The sequence below is a fragment of the Pseudorca crassidens genome, chromosome 16 (genome assembly GCF_039906515.1).
Source record: "Pseudorca crassidens isolate mPseCra1 chromosome 16, mPseCra1.hap1, whole genome shotgun sequence".
NCBI lineage: Eukaryota > Metazoa > Chordata > Mammalia > Artiodactyla > Delphinidae > Pseudorca > Pseudorca crassidens.
Window position 1 is genome coordinate 6160763 of NC_090311.1, and position 15836 is coordinate 6176598.

Consider the following 15836-nt stretch of genomic DNA (forward strand, 5'->3'; position numbering starts at 1 on the left):
TATCGCATATGCAAGGTCCCTTTTTCCAGGTAAGGTAACATATTCACAGGTTCCCAGGATTAGGACATCTCTGGGGGCCCGTTATTCTGCCGACCACACTGATAGACAGTATTGTTATCCCCGGTCTCCTGGTGAGGAAGCCGAGGCCCAGCAGAGTGAGATGACCAACCAGTAGTCCCTCAGTCCGAGTGGCAGCATCCAGCGTGTCTGTGGACACATCTCTGGCCTGACCCCTTCCCAGGTTCAGCCTCCTACATGGAACAAGTTTCCGAGATGCAATGAAATAGGTCTTTCTTAGGTGAGATGATTGTTCCTTTGCATTCAAAGGAGGAGGGATTGTTACCTATCTGCTTCCTAAATATCCAACTTAAGATGTCCCTAGCCATCACACAGGGGCTCAGTGACCTTCTCCGCAGCTGTTGGAGGAGGTAGCTTGAAGATACTGAAGTGACCTGGGCCCTGGCACTCGGCTCAGGCCGTCTTCTCGTGACAGCGTTGCTCATCGCAAGCCCCGTTGTCGGTGGTGCCGCCTCACTGATACTGAACATGCAGGAGGGGCCGGCACCTCGTGTGGGCGGGACGATGGGCCCGTGGCACTAGGGCTGTGGACGGTCTTCTGAGTGATGGGGAGAATGGCCGATGGGGAAGTCCATCCTAGCCACTGGCCTCCTGCCCTGGGCGTCCTGAGGTTCCTGAGCCCTGAGCAGGCGGCCAGGTGGAGCTCGACTTTGTCTCTCCTTCCTGCTAATCGAGATGTCTGAAGGCAGAGCGGATGGGAGGGCAGCAGAGGTCTGAGGACCAGTGCACAGCCTGCTGGGATCTGATGTCAGGGGCCCATTTCAGCAGCACAGTCTCACCACACGTTTCAGCTCCTAGGTCACCACGTCACCACACGGTGTCCAGCGTTCAGCCCCCAAGCCCAGGGCAGTTAAGAACCATTAAGAGGCAGAATAGGACGTCCTCAAGCCCCTCCTACCCTGATTTTCTCACCCCCTTCCCAGCATGGCTCTGATTTCTAGCTCTGCAGCCCCCAGAGCCACCACCTTGTGTTTGACCTTGATTTCCGCTGATTCATCCCCTCGTCCTCTTACAGCGCGCTCTCCGCCCTTCTGCTCTGGTCTGGGCTCTCCATCACTGAGGTCCAAAGAAACCAAGCGGGACAAGCGGGCGTCCTCGGAGGGGCCAGGAGCCAGGCTGGGAGCTCGCACTCACTGGCCTTCTCGGCCGCCCCAAGTATAGGTGGTCCAGCTCCCAGCAAGCCCCTCTTCCTCTCCACAGAGGAACAGAACCCAAGGCACCTTCGATGGCCCAGTTCCTCGCTCACTACCAAGGGATCCTCTGTGCAGCTGCTTGCATCTGTGGGCCGTCAGCCTCTGAGAGTGAGGCGGGGCTCAGATGGATGGACTTTGGCCTTGTGCTTGGGTCAGCAGGGACCCGGGAGGAGAGCCCAGACGGCCCTTCATACCTCCTGAGGTGGCACTTATGCCTCCGCTGCCCCCTGCATCAGTATCCCTTCCGCCATCTCCTGCTACCGCCGCACCTGTCTTCTGTCATCCCACAGATGTTTCTAGGTGGCCCCATTCTGGGCGTGGGGAATAGGATGTGGAACAAAGCAGAAAAATTCCCTCTTCCTACAAAGTTTCTGTTTCTGAAAAGGGGAGATAGACAATTAGCAAGTAAAATAAACACACCAATACACGATCACAAATGAGATAGCTAGAAAGAGAGAAAAGTGGTGTGTGGGGCAAAGAGCCCACTGGGATGGGGGGCTTCCCTGCGGGGGGTGACGTCCAGGCTGAGACCGGGAGGTGAGGCGCCTCGAGAGCCCAGGAGGGCCTTCCAGCAAAGGCTCAGCTGGTGCAGAGGCCCAGAAGCCAGGTGCAGCCTGACCAGTTCAGCGGTGTGCCGGGGGCTTAGGGGTGAGAGAGGCCAGACTGTTGGTGGTGTGAAGACAACAGTTATTCTAAGAACAGTGGGTCATTGCTGAAGGCGTTTAAGAAGGTGCATTGTTAACTAAGCTGGGGAGTTCTGGGGGAGCTGCTGTGAATTTTCCCCGAGTTCCCTTTTGCATTGGATTGGGGAGGGGCGGTAACATAAGAGTTGAAATTTAGATGGGTTAAGTTTGAGAAACCTGCACTGTCGTGCTTCTAGATTGCTTTCTTTTAAGTCATGTTGTTCGTCTCCTCTTACAACCCAACAGTGAGCTCTGGGAGGGGACAGACGACCGTTGTCTGCTCAGAATCTGCCGTTGTCCTCAGATGGACACAGCATGGGGAACTGTAATCCTAGAGCGTACAGATGCGTGGGGCAGAATGGCAATATTTCAGTGAATGAATGAGGCTTTAAGATGATCTGGCTATAGCTACAGTAATCAAAAATGAAAATCTAAAATGTTAGTTGCAAATCTAAGCATTAGTAATCCCACCAGTAGCAACAGCATAAAGAGCTTGAATTCAGAGCATCACACATGACAAAGGTGGTGAGGTCGTGCCTTTTTTTGGTGGGAAGGGAGAACTGGCCTAAAATCGGTAAACCCGTCATGCAGAGAAATACGGTAAGAAGAATCCGTGCGAAAGAGAACCTAACACCGTAACACACAAACAGCTTCAAACTACATTCCACATCTTTCAAAAGCGCTTTTTACCTTAAGATAATGTGTGCCAGTCTGCACACTTTAACAAGTGGTTTGCTGATGTAAATTTTCCATCAGAGAAAAATATCAATGACTCATGAATAAACATTATTGTCATTTACGTAACAACTAAAAGGCCTCAAGCCAGAGACGCCCATTATGGTGCTGCAGTGCCCTCGTTCCTTACTGTGTTATTCTCCAGCTAATTCAATTTTGTCCTCTCTCAGTTCCACAGGGCCCATATCTTCCCGGCTATGGAACTGCTGCACTGATATTAAAGTGGTAATCGAGATTGCCTCTAAATATTCATAGCAATAAGTGACTCTCTCGTGCCCCGTGAGTGCCAGGGCAGCAGCCTGAAGCATTTATTTAGTGCTGGAGAGGGATCCAGTTATTTCGGCGTCCCTTGAATGCAATATTTTATTTAATATTGTTGTTCTGCTTGAAAAATTAGGTCCCTCTGAGTTTCTGGTATCGGTGGTTGAGACTAATGACTTTGGCTCAGAACTGACCATTGTCTTTGAAAGGATAACCTAGAAGTGGTGATGGGAGTGGACTTGGCTCTTGACCCCGCATCTGAGTTTTTCATGCAGTCCCCTTCCTTCTGCAGGCTCGCTGCCACCTTATTTCAACTTCATGGTCAGGTTCAGATTTTTCTAAGTCATTGAAAATGGCTATCCTTTAAGGACAGAGAAACACCGGAGAGACGATATTGTGTATCATTCCATCCATCAGAGGCAAAAAAAAAAATCATAAGCATCCCTGAAAAGTTACATTTATTGACTTGGGATATTTTACACCCATCATGGGTGAAATAATTTAAATTCAACTTTGGGTGAGTTCCCCTTTACACAGATTAAAGAATGACAGCCCAACATTTTGGAGTAAAATGTGAAATAAGATCACTTTTAAGATTCCTTTATTGTTGTTATAATATTGCTCGTAAGTAACAGATAGCAGAGAAAATCATTTACGTTGTCATAGGATATCACTTAAGAGGTTATTGTGACTAAAAATGTTATTAAGAAGAAATAAATAAATAAATAATAAGTAAAGGCAGCCCAATGGATAATACTGAGAAGAAACGAAAAAACTGTAGCTAATCCAAAGATCACTTTTTAAAAATGTGTTTATATTTCCAGTTAAGTGGGATATGCTGGGCAAGTACATTGTGGGAAACCTCAGAAAGAGCACAGAGCAGCTGAGGGTCCGAGTGATGGGCAGCGGTCTCTGGCCAGAGCCTTACTTTGCAGACCCCTCTGGGCAAACCATTTGGGGGAGCCTGCCCAAACTCACTTCCACGAGGAACTTACAAGGAGTGAGGCCTCAGAAGAAACTAAACCTGCCCTGATCATGGACTTCTAACTTCCAGAACTGTGAGGAAATAAATTTCTGATAGTCAAACTACCCAGTCTGAGATATTTTCTTATTGCAGCCTTAGCAAATGAATACGGGGGGTTTCTAAGATCCTGGTGATATTTTGACTTTTCAGCTGGGTGGTAGGTACCCTGATGATTATTTTATTGTTGTTTTTTAAATTGTACTTATACATTTTATATACTCTTTTGGATATACTTTTGCCAATTAGAAAAATAGAATTATAATGACCGTCAAAACATTTCTAGCCTACTGATAAGCATTTAATTGATTTATTCAGCAAATGCAGTTCTTTAAGCATTCAGTAAAGGACACGGTTTCATTAGGGCAATCAATGTCTCATTTTTAAAAAGGAAGGCTGTATTTAACCAACACTAGTTCATCATCTCCAATGTCTAAAAATCAAAAGAAAATGAAATGAATACATGCTTTTAAACTAAGAAATCTAATGCAATGAGTGGTTTTGAGTTAAAATAGCTCTCTGTTCTTCTCCATTGGTTTCTCCTATACCATTCAGATCTCAAGTAAAATATACAGGTAAAGCTCTTTCTACCACCCTGGGGGAAAATGTATTCATTTGAATATGTTAACATTAGAACGTTCTAACAGCTCCCGTAGGGACTTTATGTAGAATTAGTACCAATGTTCATGTTCAAGCTTAACTGAACTTTTCATGGGGGAAAAAGGGTGCTGCAAATATTTTATTTTTATTCACAAATATAATTGCCAGGATTTATCTTTAAAATAGTGATGTGTAAGAAAAAAACAAAAGTAAATAGTGATGTGTGTGTCCATATCTTAGGCTAACACAATTTGTAATTAAAGTAACTTTTCACGCATATACATAAAACACATACAAATAAACAGACATATTCATACATACGCTCTTTGGACACATCTTGACAGAACATTGAGATGTATTTTTGTTCTAATATTTTATTGTAAGCATAATTAATAATCTTGTTTTTCTAAGATATAATTAATGAGTACAAATTGCAGACCCTGGGGGCTTCCCTGGTGGCGCAGTGGTTGAGAGTCTGCCTGCCGATGCAGGGGACACGGGTTCGTGCCCCGGTCCGGGAAGATCCCACATGCCGCGGAGCGGCTGGGCCCGTGAGCCATGGCCGCTGAGCCTGCGCGTCCGGAGCCTGTGCTCCGCAACGGGAGAGGCCACAACAGTGAGAGGCCCGCGTAACGCAAAAAAAAAAAAAAAAAAGCAGACCCTGGAGAGAACATTCTTATGTGTGTTTGTAATTAAATTCAAGTGTCAGAAAATATAGGTAAATTTAGGTAAACGTCCCTGTGACGGACTCGAAAGCAAATCCAAGGCTGAGAAACACTTTTGTATGCTATATTAAAAACAAAAGAAGTGATGTGTGTTTAGGAATAGTGATATTGAATTTAAAAGTTCAGCAAACACTCAGAAACCTGTACAATTGTTACAAACACCAGACAGTATCAAAATATAACAAGTAAAATTGTGGTTTTCACTAGATCACTGATGTTTGTATAGTCATTTGGTAGAATGAATCCATAAAAAACAAGATATGTTTAAACTCAGAAAATATACTTAAGCACCTTATGTATATGGAAATACAACAGTTTAACTCTCAAGCTTAAGTAACCACTTAAAAAATAATATCACCCCAGGGCTTCCCTGGTGGTGTAGTGGTTGAGAGTCCGCCTGCCGATGCAGGGGACGCGGGTTCGAGCCCCGGTCCGGGAAGATCCCACATGCCGCGGAGCGGCTGGGCCCGTGAGCCATGGCCGCTGAGCCTGCGCGTCCGGAGCCTGTGCTCCGCAACGGGAGAGGCCACAGCAGTTAGAGGCCCATGGACCGCAAAAAATAATAATAATATCACCCATCAATTAAAATTGAGAAGAGCTCTCTTAAAGGACATTAAAAAAAAATCCATCTTGGGTTTGTACTTAATTCTATCCCCTGAAGGCACCAATATTAAAAATAGTCTAGGGGCTTCCCTGGTGGCGCACTGGTTGAGAGTCTGCCTGCTAATGCAGGGGACACGGGTTCGAGCCCTGGTTTGGGAGGATCCCACACGCCGCAGAGCAACTAGGCCCGTGAGCCACAACTACTGAGCCTGCGTGTCTGGAGCCTGTGCTCCGCAACAAGAGAGGCTGCAACAGTGAGAGGCCCGCACACCGCGATGAAGAGTGGCCCCGCTTGCCACAACTAGAGAAAGCCCTCGCACAAGAAACGAAGACCCAACACAGCATAAATAAATAAATTAATTAATAAACTCCTACCCCCAACATCTAAAAAAAAAAAAAATAGTCTAGTTCGTGGGCAGCTATTGGATGATGCAGGTTTTAGGTCTTTATTACTGACTCAGGCATGTCCAATGAAGATGGAAATTTCTGTGAACTTGCTGTGAAGATGGAAATGTTCCGCGTCTGGGCTGCCTAGCAGAGGTAACTACTAACTACCTGCTGCTTTAGAGCCTTGAAATGTGTCCAGTGAGACTGATGAACTGATTTTTAATCTTTATTTTATTTTAATTAATTTAAATTTCAATAGCCATATGTATTAGACATAGGAAAGTACAGAGAGCCATTCCAATGGCCTACCTAAAAATAAAGTGAGTAGTGTTTCGCGCTCTGTGACTCTGTCCCAGTTATATGGCATTAGTTAATGCAACTTGTGACATTTTCCCAAAACTCATGTGACCCAACAACTCATGTTGTTGCAGGTTTTGTTTCAATTTTGTTTCCTCTTAACTCATTATTTTAAGGTTGGCTGTTGGAACTTGCAATCCATTTTCTCTTAAAACATAGTAGCGTGTGGTTTGTTAATTCATAGTAGAGCTGAAATGCTGTGTTGTGAAAAAAGTCCCTTGAGCTCTGGAGTTATAATAGTGCCTTTCAAATATGGAATGTTAGAGAACTACGTATAAACGTATTCTTCTATCTCTTATTCAAGCATAAGACCAAACAATCTTACAAAGCAAAGGCAAGCAAAACCAATACACTGAAGTCAGCAGCACTGATTTAATGCGGATGATGATGTTTGCACAAGACTGACACGCCACTTGCAGCACCAGGGCAAGGCTACCCGGGAGGTGCAGGTGATCTGGAGTTTGTGCTGCCAGTTTCGTCCTGACCCGTCTCTCCTCCACTGTGCTCTTTATAAGCTACTAAGGAACCTTTATTTCCGCACTGGGCTGTGATGGCATTTGGCCCTTGCTTAGCTTGGCTGCATCATTTGTGAATTAAACCCTCCTCTGCCCTTCTCACATCAGCCTAGATAGTCAGGCTGTCCTGCCCGGCCCCGACCTAAGCACAGCAGCCATGGTGAGCTGGGTCAGGGCGGGCGTGGTCACGCTGGCTGAACTCTCTTTCCACATCATCAGAAGGAAAACACAGCATTCATTTTTTTAAAATAAACATTAAAAATTTTAAGTTCTTTTGGAGAGAAATGCCCCACGGACATGTGAAACCTCCATTTGAACATGCTAGCTGGTGGTGGCATTGGGGGGAGTTGGAATTGACTGTCCACCCCCAGAATCACTGAGGATGCCCAGGGAAAGGGGAAGCAAACGAAGAGCTTCGTAGAATAACTTTAGGATGGTACATCAATTTTGACTGGGGTAAAGACTCTGAATCATTGACTTGGGCGCAGCAAGAGAGAGTGTGGCGTGTTCCACCACCCCGTTAAGTGGGAGAGAAGCTGGGGTAGGGGTGTGGGTTTAGGGACACTGCCACATGGCTGCATTCCCAGGGCAGGGCAAGAACCTTGTTGGGATTTCTGGGGCAGAACAAAGAATACAGGTTCCTGCCCCCCACTGACAGCTGGGCACACACAGACTAGGGTTTCCTGGGGCCCAGAGGAGAGGAGGAAGATGGCGTCTGCCTAACAAGAGGGAGAAGAGGTTGGTAGAGTTGTTTGCCCTATTCATTGATTGATTCTCTCCTTCACCAAATATTAATTGAGCTTCTGTTATTTGTCTGGCACCTTCGTGGGTATAATAAACAAGTGGACCCACAAGTCAACACACTGAATTTTAATGAACAGGAAGGGAGTTCTTCCTTACAAGGAGGAAAAGGGCAGGAGACTGGGAGAAATACTAGCTGGGGAGAGGTGGATGTCATTAGACGGGGGAGTGAGGTAAGGCTTCTTTGCATCATTGACGTTTAAGCTGATACCGAGTAGCAGAGTTGGGAGAAAGCATTCCAGGCAGAGGGAACAGCCTGTGCGAAAACTCGGAGCTATGAAGGAGCTTGGTGTGTTTGAGGAGCGGGTGAGGTCAGTGTGGGTTAGAGCTGGGTGAGCGAGGAGAGCAACGCAGGTGGGTGTGGCGGGGCATGAAGGTCAGGCCATACAGGAGCTACAGCCCACATTGAAGAGTTGGCATGTTCACTGCGGAGAACAGTATGGCGTTTTCTCAAAAATCGCTAAAAATAGAACTACCCTGTGATCCAGCAATTCCATTCCTTGTTATATATCCGGAAAAAACAAAAACATGAATTCAAAAAGAGAGATGCACCCCAGTGTTCATAGCATAGCATAGCAGCATTATTTACAAAGCCAAGATATGGAAGCAACCTAAGTGTCCATCAATAGATGAATGGCAAAAGAAGATGTGAGGTATGTATATATGTGTGTATATGTATGTCTGTATATACATACATATATATATATACACACACGCACATATGTATGTATGGGGGTGTGTGTGTGTGTGTGTATACACACAATGGAATACTACTCAGCCATAAAAAAGAATGAAAATTTTGTTATTTGCAGCAACAGGGTTGGATTTGAAGGGCATAATGCCAAGTGAAATAAGTCAGACAGAGAAAGACAAATACTGTATGATATCACTTACTTGTGGAATCTAAAAAATACAACAAAATAGTGAATATAACAAAAAAGAGAGCAGACTCACAGATACAGAGAACAAACTAGTGGTTACCAGTGGGGAGAGGGAGGTGGGGAGGGGCAACATAGGGGTAGGGGATTAAGAGGTACAAACTATCAGGTATAAAATAAGCTATGAGGATATATTGTACAACATAGGGAATATAGCCAATATTTTATAATAACTACAAATGGAGTATAACCTTTAAAAATTGTGAATCACTGTACTGTACACCTGTAACATATAATATTGTACTTCAACTATACTTCAATAAATATTTTTTAAAAAGAGTTGGCATATTATCATCAGTGCAACGGAACATCAGTGCAGGCTTGCCATGACCAGGGGTAGGTGGATGAGGTTGAATTTTTAAAAATATCCTCCCATTGCCATTGGGGGATGAATGGGAGGAAAGCACAGGTCGATGTGGAGGGACCGGGGTAGAAGGGTTTTGCAGCATCCCCATGAGAGATGATTGTGGCTTGATCCAGAGCAAGGTGGAGAGATGCCAGACCCAGACAACAGGAGCTGTGTTTTGGAGGGCGACTCAATAGGACCTCTTCATGGATCAGATGGAGTTGTTGAGGGAGAAGGACTTCAAATTTCTGACGTGAGCAGTTGGGGAAATGAAGGTGCCTTCTCTAGAAACAGGGAAACCAAGGAAGGAGTCAATTATGGGAGATGGAAGTTGAGTCAAGAAGGATCCCAAGGGTACATGTGGCCCAAGGAAAGGAGTGCAGAGGCCAGGAATGCAGGTGTGTCAGTACCGTCTGGGAGGGCGATGCGTTTTCCAGACTCTCGTCCTGCTTGTTTTGATCTCCTCCACTCAGGATCTCAGAATGGTCCCGGGAAGAGAATGTATTTTTCTCTCCCTCCATTGACTATGCCTACAGAGCATACTGAGATACCGGCACATCGAAGGGAAATGATCTTCAACTGACTTCTCTTATTTCTCTTTCAGAATCATCCAGGAGTCTTGAATTTTCGAATACAGCTGGAAAGCAAAGAACTGATTGTAAATCTGGAAAGAAACAAGTAAGTCGAGTTAATTCCTGTTTATGACACCATAGGAGAAAGTTACAACGTGGGGACTGGAGAGTGCTGTGTAATTGACACAGAACTAAATGAGTAGATTCATAATCCGAATTTGGATGTGAGGCTGGAATTAACTTCAAAAAATGATCCAATGGAAAAATAATTGTATTTTATCACTCTAAAAGAGAACTTTCTAGCTCAGCAGGTTTTTCTCATAGTTCTGATGTTTCTTTTTTTTTCAGAGCCTGATGTTTCAAGGATAGAATTTAAGCATCCTCTGTTCTGTTCCAATAACAGTGTTCCATAATTAGTTGACTTTTGGCAGTTCCTGGGTTGTATAAGGAGAAACAGTTTCAAATGGGTAGAAGCTCTTTTTTCCTTGGGAAATACCAAGAGTTTATTTTATCTTTCAGACCTTGTCTCCAATGGTATGAAGTATTTATTTTATCTTTTGACTTAAAAATTTGGCCCTTTTTTTTTTGAAAAATTATATATATTTTCAGAAAATGGTATTATATAGTTTTTCCTGTAGCACATGGATGTTATTACATATTTTGTATGCCTTCCCAGGAGAAAACTGTGCCTGGTTCAAGGCACAAGTAAAAATAACTCATATTCTTGTCATCCTTCATACTGCGGCTCTCCCCATGGGTTCCTCAGATCTAAAGGACCCCTACTATTCTAATTGATTAGTACCAGTAAAGAATCGAGCTTTCCTAATAAGCAATCTGTATTTAAAGATATAAGTTCCCAAGTCATGCTTGATTCAAAATTGGAGTTTCTGTCTTCCAGAATTACTGGTCCCTGTTTCTCACGCATCAGTGAAATGCTGATTTTTTGCTGAAATGACAGTGTAGATAAGACGGTTTCACTGACATGAGTTCTGCCAGAGATATTGAGTCACAAAACTCTGACTCAGCATCTCTATGTGAACGAGTCAGATCACTTACTTATACTTACTTTGGTTTGAGGGTCCTGAGCAAATCAGATGAACGGGATCGTGAATGGCCAATTCTAACCTTCAGTATCTGACACCATGGCCAACAGCAATTATTAAAAAATAGGTTTTAAAATGCATATGAATATACATTAAATATGTATTTTATTTTATTTTATTTTTTTATTTTTATTTTTTTTAAATATACATTTTAAATGAGTATATGTAACATAGCATGGCCTGCTTCTTGGGGGTCTGCAGCCCGCCTCTGCATTTCTTGCATGTTTCTCCCTCCCCATTAGATGGATTAAAAGCTTTTATGAGCAGTAAATAATGTGTTTTTAGCTTTTCTTGTGACTTGGTGATCTTAAACTAGAGGTTCAGGAATACATCTTGGATAATCAGGGGGCTGAACGGAAACCTGAATATTGCTTTTGATATGTCTCTCTTAGCAAAGTATATATTTTCATGCTCTTTTTTTTCATGTAAGAATATCATAGGACATTTACATTTTCGTACACTGCTGTTTGTACGTGGTTTTGAAAATATCTCAGTGGACGAAACTTGGTATTCCTTGAAAGAGCAAAAGAAAATCAGGCTTCTGGTGGTGGCGCATTTCCTCGCTGGGGTTTTAGGATTGGCAGCTGGATTTGGGAAGTGTCTTTATTGCGACCGTTCTTATTGTTAGCCTGTTGGAGGAATGTGGTAAAAGGCACGAGTGAGACTGATCCTGGACCTTTACGTGATAGTAGGGCTGCAGGGAGAAGAATGGAAATTGACTTAATAAAAACCTTAAGTTATTTGTTTTCACTCTACAAGGAATATGTGTCCAATGCAAAAAAATTGAAAACTGTAGAGAAAAAAATCAAGAGTCCCCACCCCCAAAAAATGTACCCCTGACACCAAACACAACGTTGGTTGGCATTTTGGTGAATGTGCATATGGATTTTCTTTTCCTTGTAGAAAAGGCTTTGCTTCTTTGGTCTCCCTAGTTGATATTGTAGTCTGTGTGGAATATGATATCCTACTTCTTCACTTAGCTTTATAATGATGTCGTTTTCCGTATAGAAATGCATTTCTTCGAGCCCCTCTGGTTCTCTGAGTCTGTAAAGTGAGTTAATAGTCTTATTCGTGGTTCCCTCTGAAAATGATTTACCTTCCATTAAGGCGGGTGGTATGGTGCAAGCTGACTACTAGGCAGTGGCTAATTTGTATAAAAGATCATTTTCAAAGGTACCTTAATTTGCTCACTTCCGGTTCTGGGCCTTTCACAAAATAACCTCAAAATTAGAAAAGTTGTAAACTTAAAACTATCTCTTCTTGGTTTATTTCTTTTCCCAACTTCACTGGCAAAGCATGTTTTAGAAAAGTATATGGAGACGGTTTAATGTGTTCCTATAACATTTTATAGCTTTATTTTAATTATCCTACTTATACTCATTGTGGAAATTTCATTCTGTTAAAAATGACATTTTCAAAATTAGAGCATGGTAATATGACTGTTTTAATAATCCACTTCCAATCCATTTCCACCAGTTACTTCAGTATAACACATTTTTGAAGACGGTGACATGTCTGTTCCATAAGCATTTCACTTTTGAAATGATGAATACCAAAAAATTCTACAACTTTATAGGTAGAATGAAATGCTTGTATGCTACTGGTTGTTTGTCAGGCAGAAAAGGTAATCAACCCATCCAAAATTAAAAATTAAAGTAGAATTTTTAATTTGCGTAGCCTTTGGCCCAGTAGATCCAATTGGAGAAGTTATCCAAATGAAGCTATAAGAACCCAAAGATAAGTGGACGAGGAAGCAGGATAAATGTAAATATTTAACAACCAACAGAACAGAGAGCCCGACCAGTCTGAAGGTAACCTGGTCGGTACCCTGCTTCAGAGTCTACGGGGGGAATCAACCCTGTGTTCAAGGATGTTCATTGCAGAAAGTTTTACCTAAAATAGGTCAATAGGAGATCGATTAAATAAGTTATGACTCAGCTATGAAATAATACTACACAGTAGTACATCTAAAGATGATGATGGAGATTTTTATTATTGTAAATAGCATTGATAGTATGACCGGTGTGAACGGCACGTTGGATAGTAGTTTACATGGCGTTCAGTTTTTATCTTAAAATTATACTCACGTACATGTGTGCTCGAAAGATTTGGACATTTACTTTCTTTATTAATGTTTTACAACAAGAAAATATTGCTGTTAAAATTAGGAAAACTTTTTATTTTGAAGGAAAAAAAGCTGCTCTAAAAACTTGAAAATGGTTGTAATGAAGAATGTTGAAGTATTTACTATTCATAAAAAAGAAATGAGTGGCTTCCCGGGTGGCGCAGTGGTTGAGAGTCCGCCTGCTGATGCAGAGGACACGGGTTCGTGCCCCGGTCCGGGAAGATCTCACATGCCGCAGAATGGCTGGGCCAGTGAGCCGTGGCCGCTGGGCCTGCGCGTCCGGAGCCTGTGCTCCACAACGGGAGAGGCCACGAGAGTGAGAGGCCCGTGTACCGCCAAAAAAAAAAAAAAAAGAGAATCTTGAAGAGAGAGGATATAGGTATATGTGTAACTGACTTACTTTGCTGTACACCTGAAACTAATACAAGATTGTATAGCAACTGTACTTCAATAAAAAAATTTTTTTAAGTGGTGGATGTTAGGAAGGCCCGCAGCAATTTTCCAAGGGCTAAAAAGCTCTACCCATGGACTATATCCAGAAATCTATTTTAATTAAAAACCTGCTTTAAAATCATAACCAATATAAAGGTGTCTTCAGTGCTTTCAATCATAAAAATCATCATGTAAAGCAAATGCAAAAAGAGAGTCACCTAAGTAACCCCACTCCAAAACTCTTCGTGTGTAAACCAATTCTTCATGAAACAGGGCTGAATTTGTATTACATGGTTGTTTCAGGGAATCTATTTTATTTGCCTTCTAGCATCTCTAATTTGTGCAGAGATCAGATGCTGTTCACTTAAAATCTGTTTGTAGAGCCATAATTGAATGTTTAAAGAAACTCAAAGCTTCCCTGGAGAAGCATTTTTCACGATGTTGCTGTCTGCCTATGGAACTGCGGGAACCAGCTTTACAAGTTCCATAACTCTCCTGGATCCCCATGGATACCCAGGGCATTCCTTAAACAGGTTCTCTGTGCAACTGCATCTTTGATCAAAATGCTTTATTGGACAGGCTGGCCAGCTTAGACATCCGTTTTTCCGGTTTAGGGTAATTAAAACTGATGGCGGTAGATCATTCCCACCGAGCTTTCTGTTTTCAAGCCCTGTCCGTCACTAGTTGAAGGCAATTGCCGGGGGAAGTCCACGGCCCACTTGATTTATATTTGGGGCGTCTCTGAGCTAGAAGAACTTTGGCATTGACTTTTCTTCTGTCTGGAATAATTCCAGACATCTCTTAGGGGGCCACTCTAATTAATATTCACTCCAGAACAGTTGCAGAAAGGAGCATTTTAAATTTGTCAAACATGGGCATAAATATTTGAGAAGGCATTTGTTGGACAGTATCTCAGAATATCATGATGTAGGGTAGAGAAATGCAGCCAGTGCAGAGGTGGGACCGGGTGGATTAGCAGTTGGCTGAATAACTACCTAGAGGATAGTAATCCGTTGTTCAGGTTGAACCAAATCGTGTTGGACAGCTGGACTGAGACTGCTGTCAGTGGCTGTAGGACGGTGTACAGGACCTCATCCTGGCCCACAATTTTGTCAGCCCATCGCTATGAAGACGTAAAAGGTGTGCTGATCACATTTCTTGGCAGCGCAAAGCTGGGAGGGGATAACTGTGCTCTGCGTGGCAGAATCTGGATCATGGAGATTTCAGCAGTTTGGATCAATGGGCCAAAACTAACAAGATGAGATTTAATGGGGATAAATGTAAAGTCCTATCCTTGGGTTAACAAAAAAATAAATATTGTTACGTGCAGAAGGAAATTGACTAGTAGTTCTTGCGAATGAGACATGAAAATTCAATGTGAGCCCCTGAGGCCATGCGGCTGCTGAAAGGTGGCTGCCACTTGGGTGTGCGCAGGTTCCTGAGGTGGGTCCTGGACTGGAGAGGCCACCATTCTGCTGTGCATGACCCCGGTCAGGCCACATGCAGAACCCTGCCCCCTGCGCTGTTTCAAGCACGACGTTTGAAAGCTGCCTGCCACCGTTCTCGCCTCCACTATTGGACTTTCATCACCTCTCCCACCAGCTAGAGATGTCCTCAAGGTCAGGGGGCAGGGTCTTTACTTCCCCCTCCATCCCCTTCCTTGTGGCCTGGCCTGTGGTGGGCATTCTCTGAGCCCTTAGCAAAGAGTGAAGGATGGGACGTGGACGGCCTGGATCAGGCCAGGAGTGAGTCAGCAGGAGGTTAAAGGTCTGTCCTGGGTGGTGAGAGAAACTACCTATGCAAGGAGAAAGCTTCTGGAGAGAATGCTGCGGCGGGAGTCAGGAAGCCAGGTTCAGAAACCCAGCTTTGCTTCCAGCAACAAGATGCTTATATTTTCTCTGTTTCCTCATCTGCGAAATGGAATAAACGTCTGTGTACAGTCAGTGCCAAGAGGTTAGAGCTCATGTTCTTTCTGATGATCGGGTTTGAATGATTCAGTGACGTATTCTTGTGGACCCAGTGATATTAGTTATTTCACCCAATTGTATCCTTGGCTTCACTGTAACTGTGTCCTGTTTTAAATGTCCTAAATTAATAGAGATCAGGTTATGACTAATCTGTACCCGTAAGTCTTGACGCTGGTCGAACATCTAATTCTGACAAGAGCTGGAAAGGATTCGTGTGCTAATCCTTTGGGTTCCAGTTGTTGTCATGGTCTTAACTTCACAATCTTGACATCCTCAGGAATTAGAATTTTAAAATCTTTGTTTGTGTGCAGAGTGCTATTTCTTTCCATTTCTACTCGTGCAGAGGAAGCCTCACCTGCCTGTCAGAGCCTCCAGCTTTAATTTGCCTGGTGGT

The 15836-nt window shown here is 43.4% G+C and overlaps 1 protein-coding gene across 2 annotated transcripts in view; it reads left to right on the forward strand.

Moving 5' to 3' along the window:
- ADAM12 (ADAM metallopeptidase domain 12) overlaps window positions 1–15836 on the forward strand; it is a 395851-nt gene that overhangs the window by 107984 nt on the left and 272031 nt on the right. For both annotated transcript variants that reach the window (XM_067709072.1, XM_067709071.1), the window contains exon 3: window positions 9848–9921. In XM_067709072.1, coding sequence (XP_067565173.1) covers window positions 9848–9921 — 74 coding nt within the window. The remainder of the gene's footprint in view (window positions 1–9847; window positions 9922–15836) is intronic.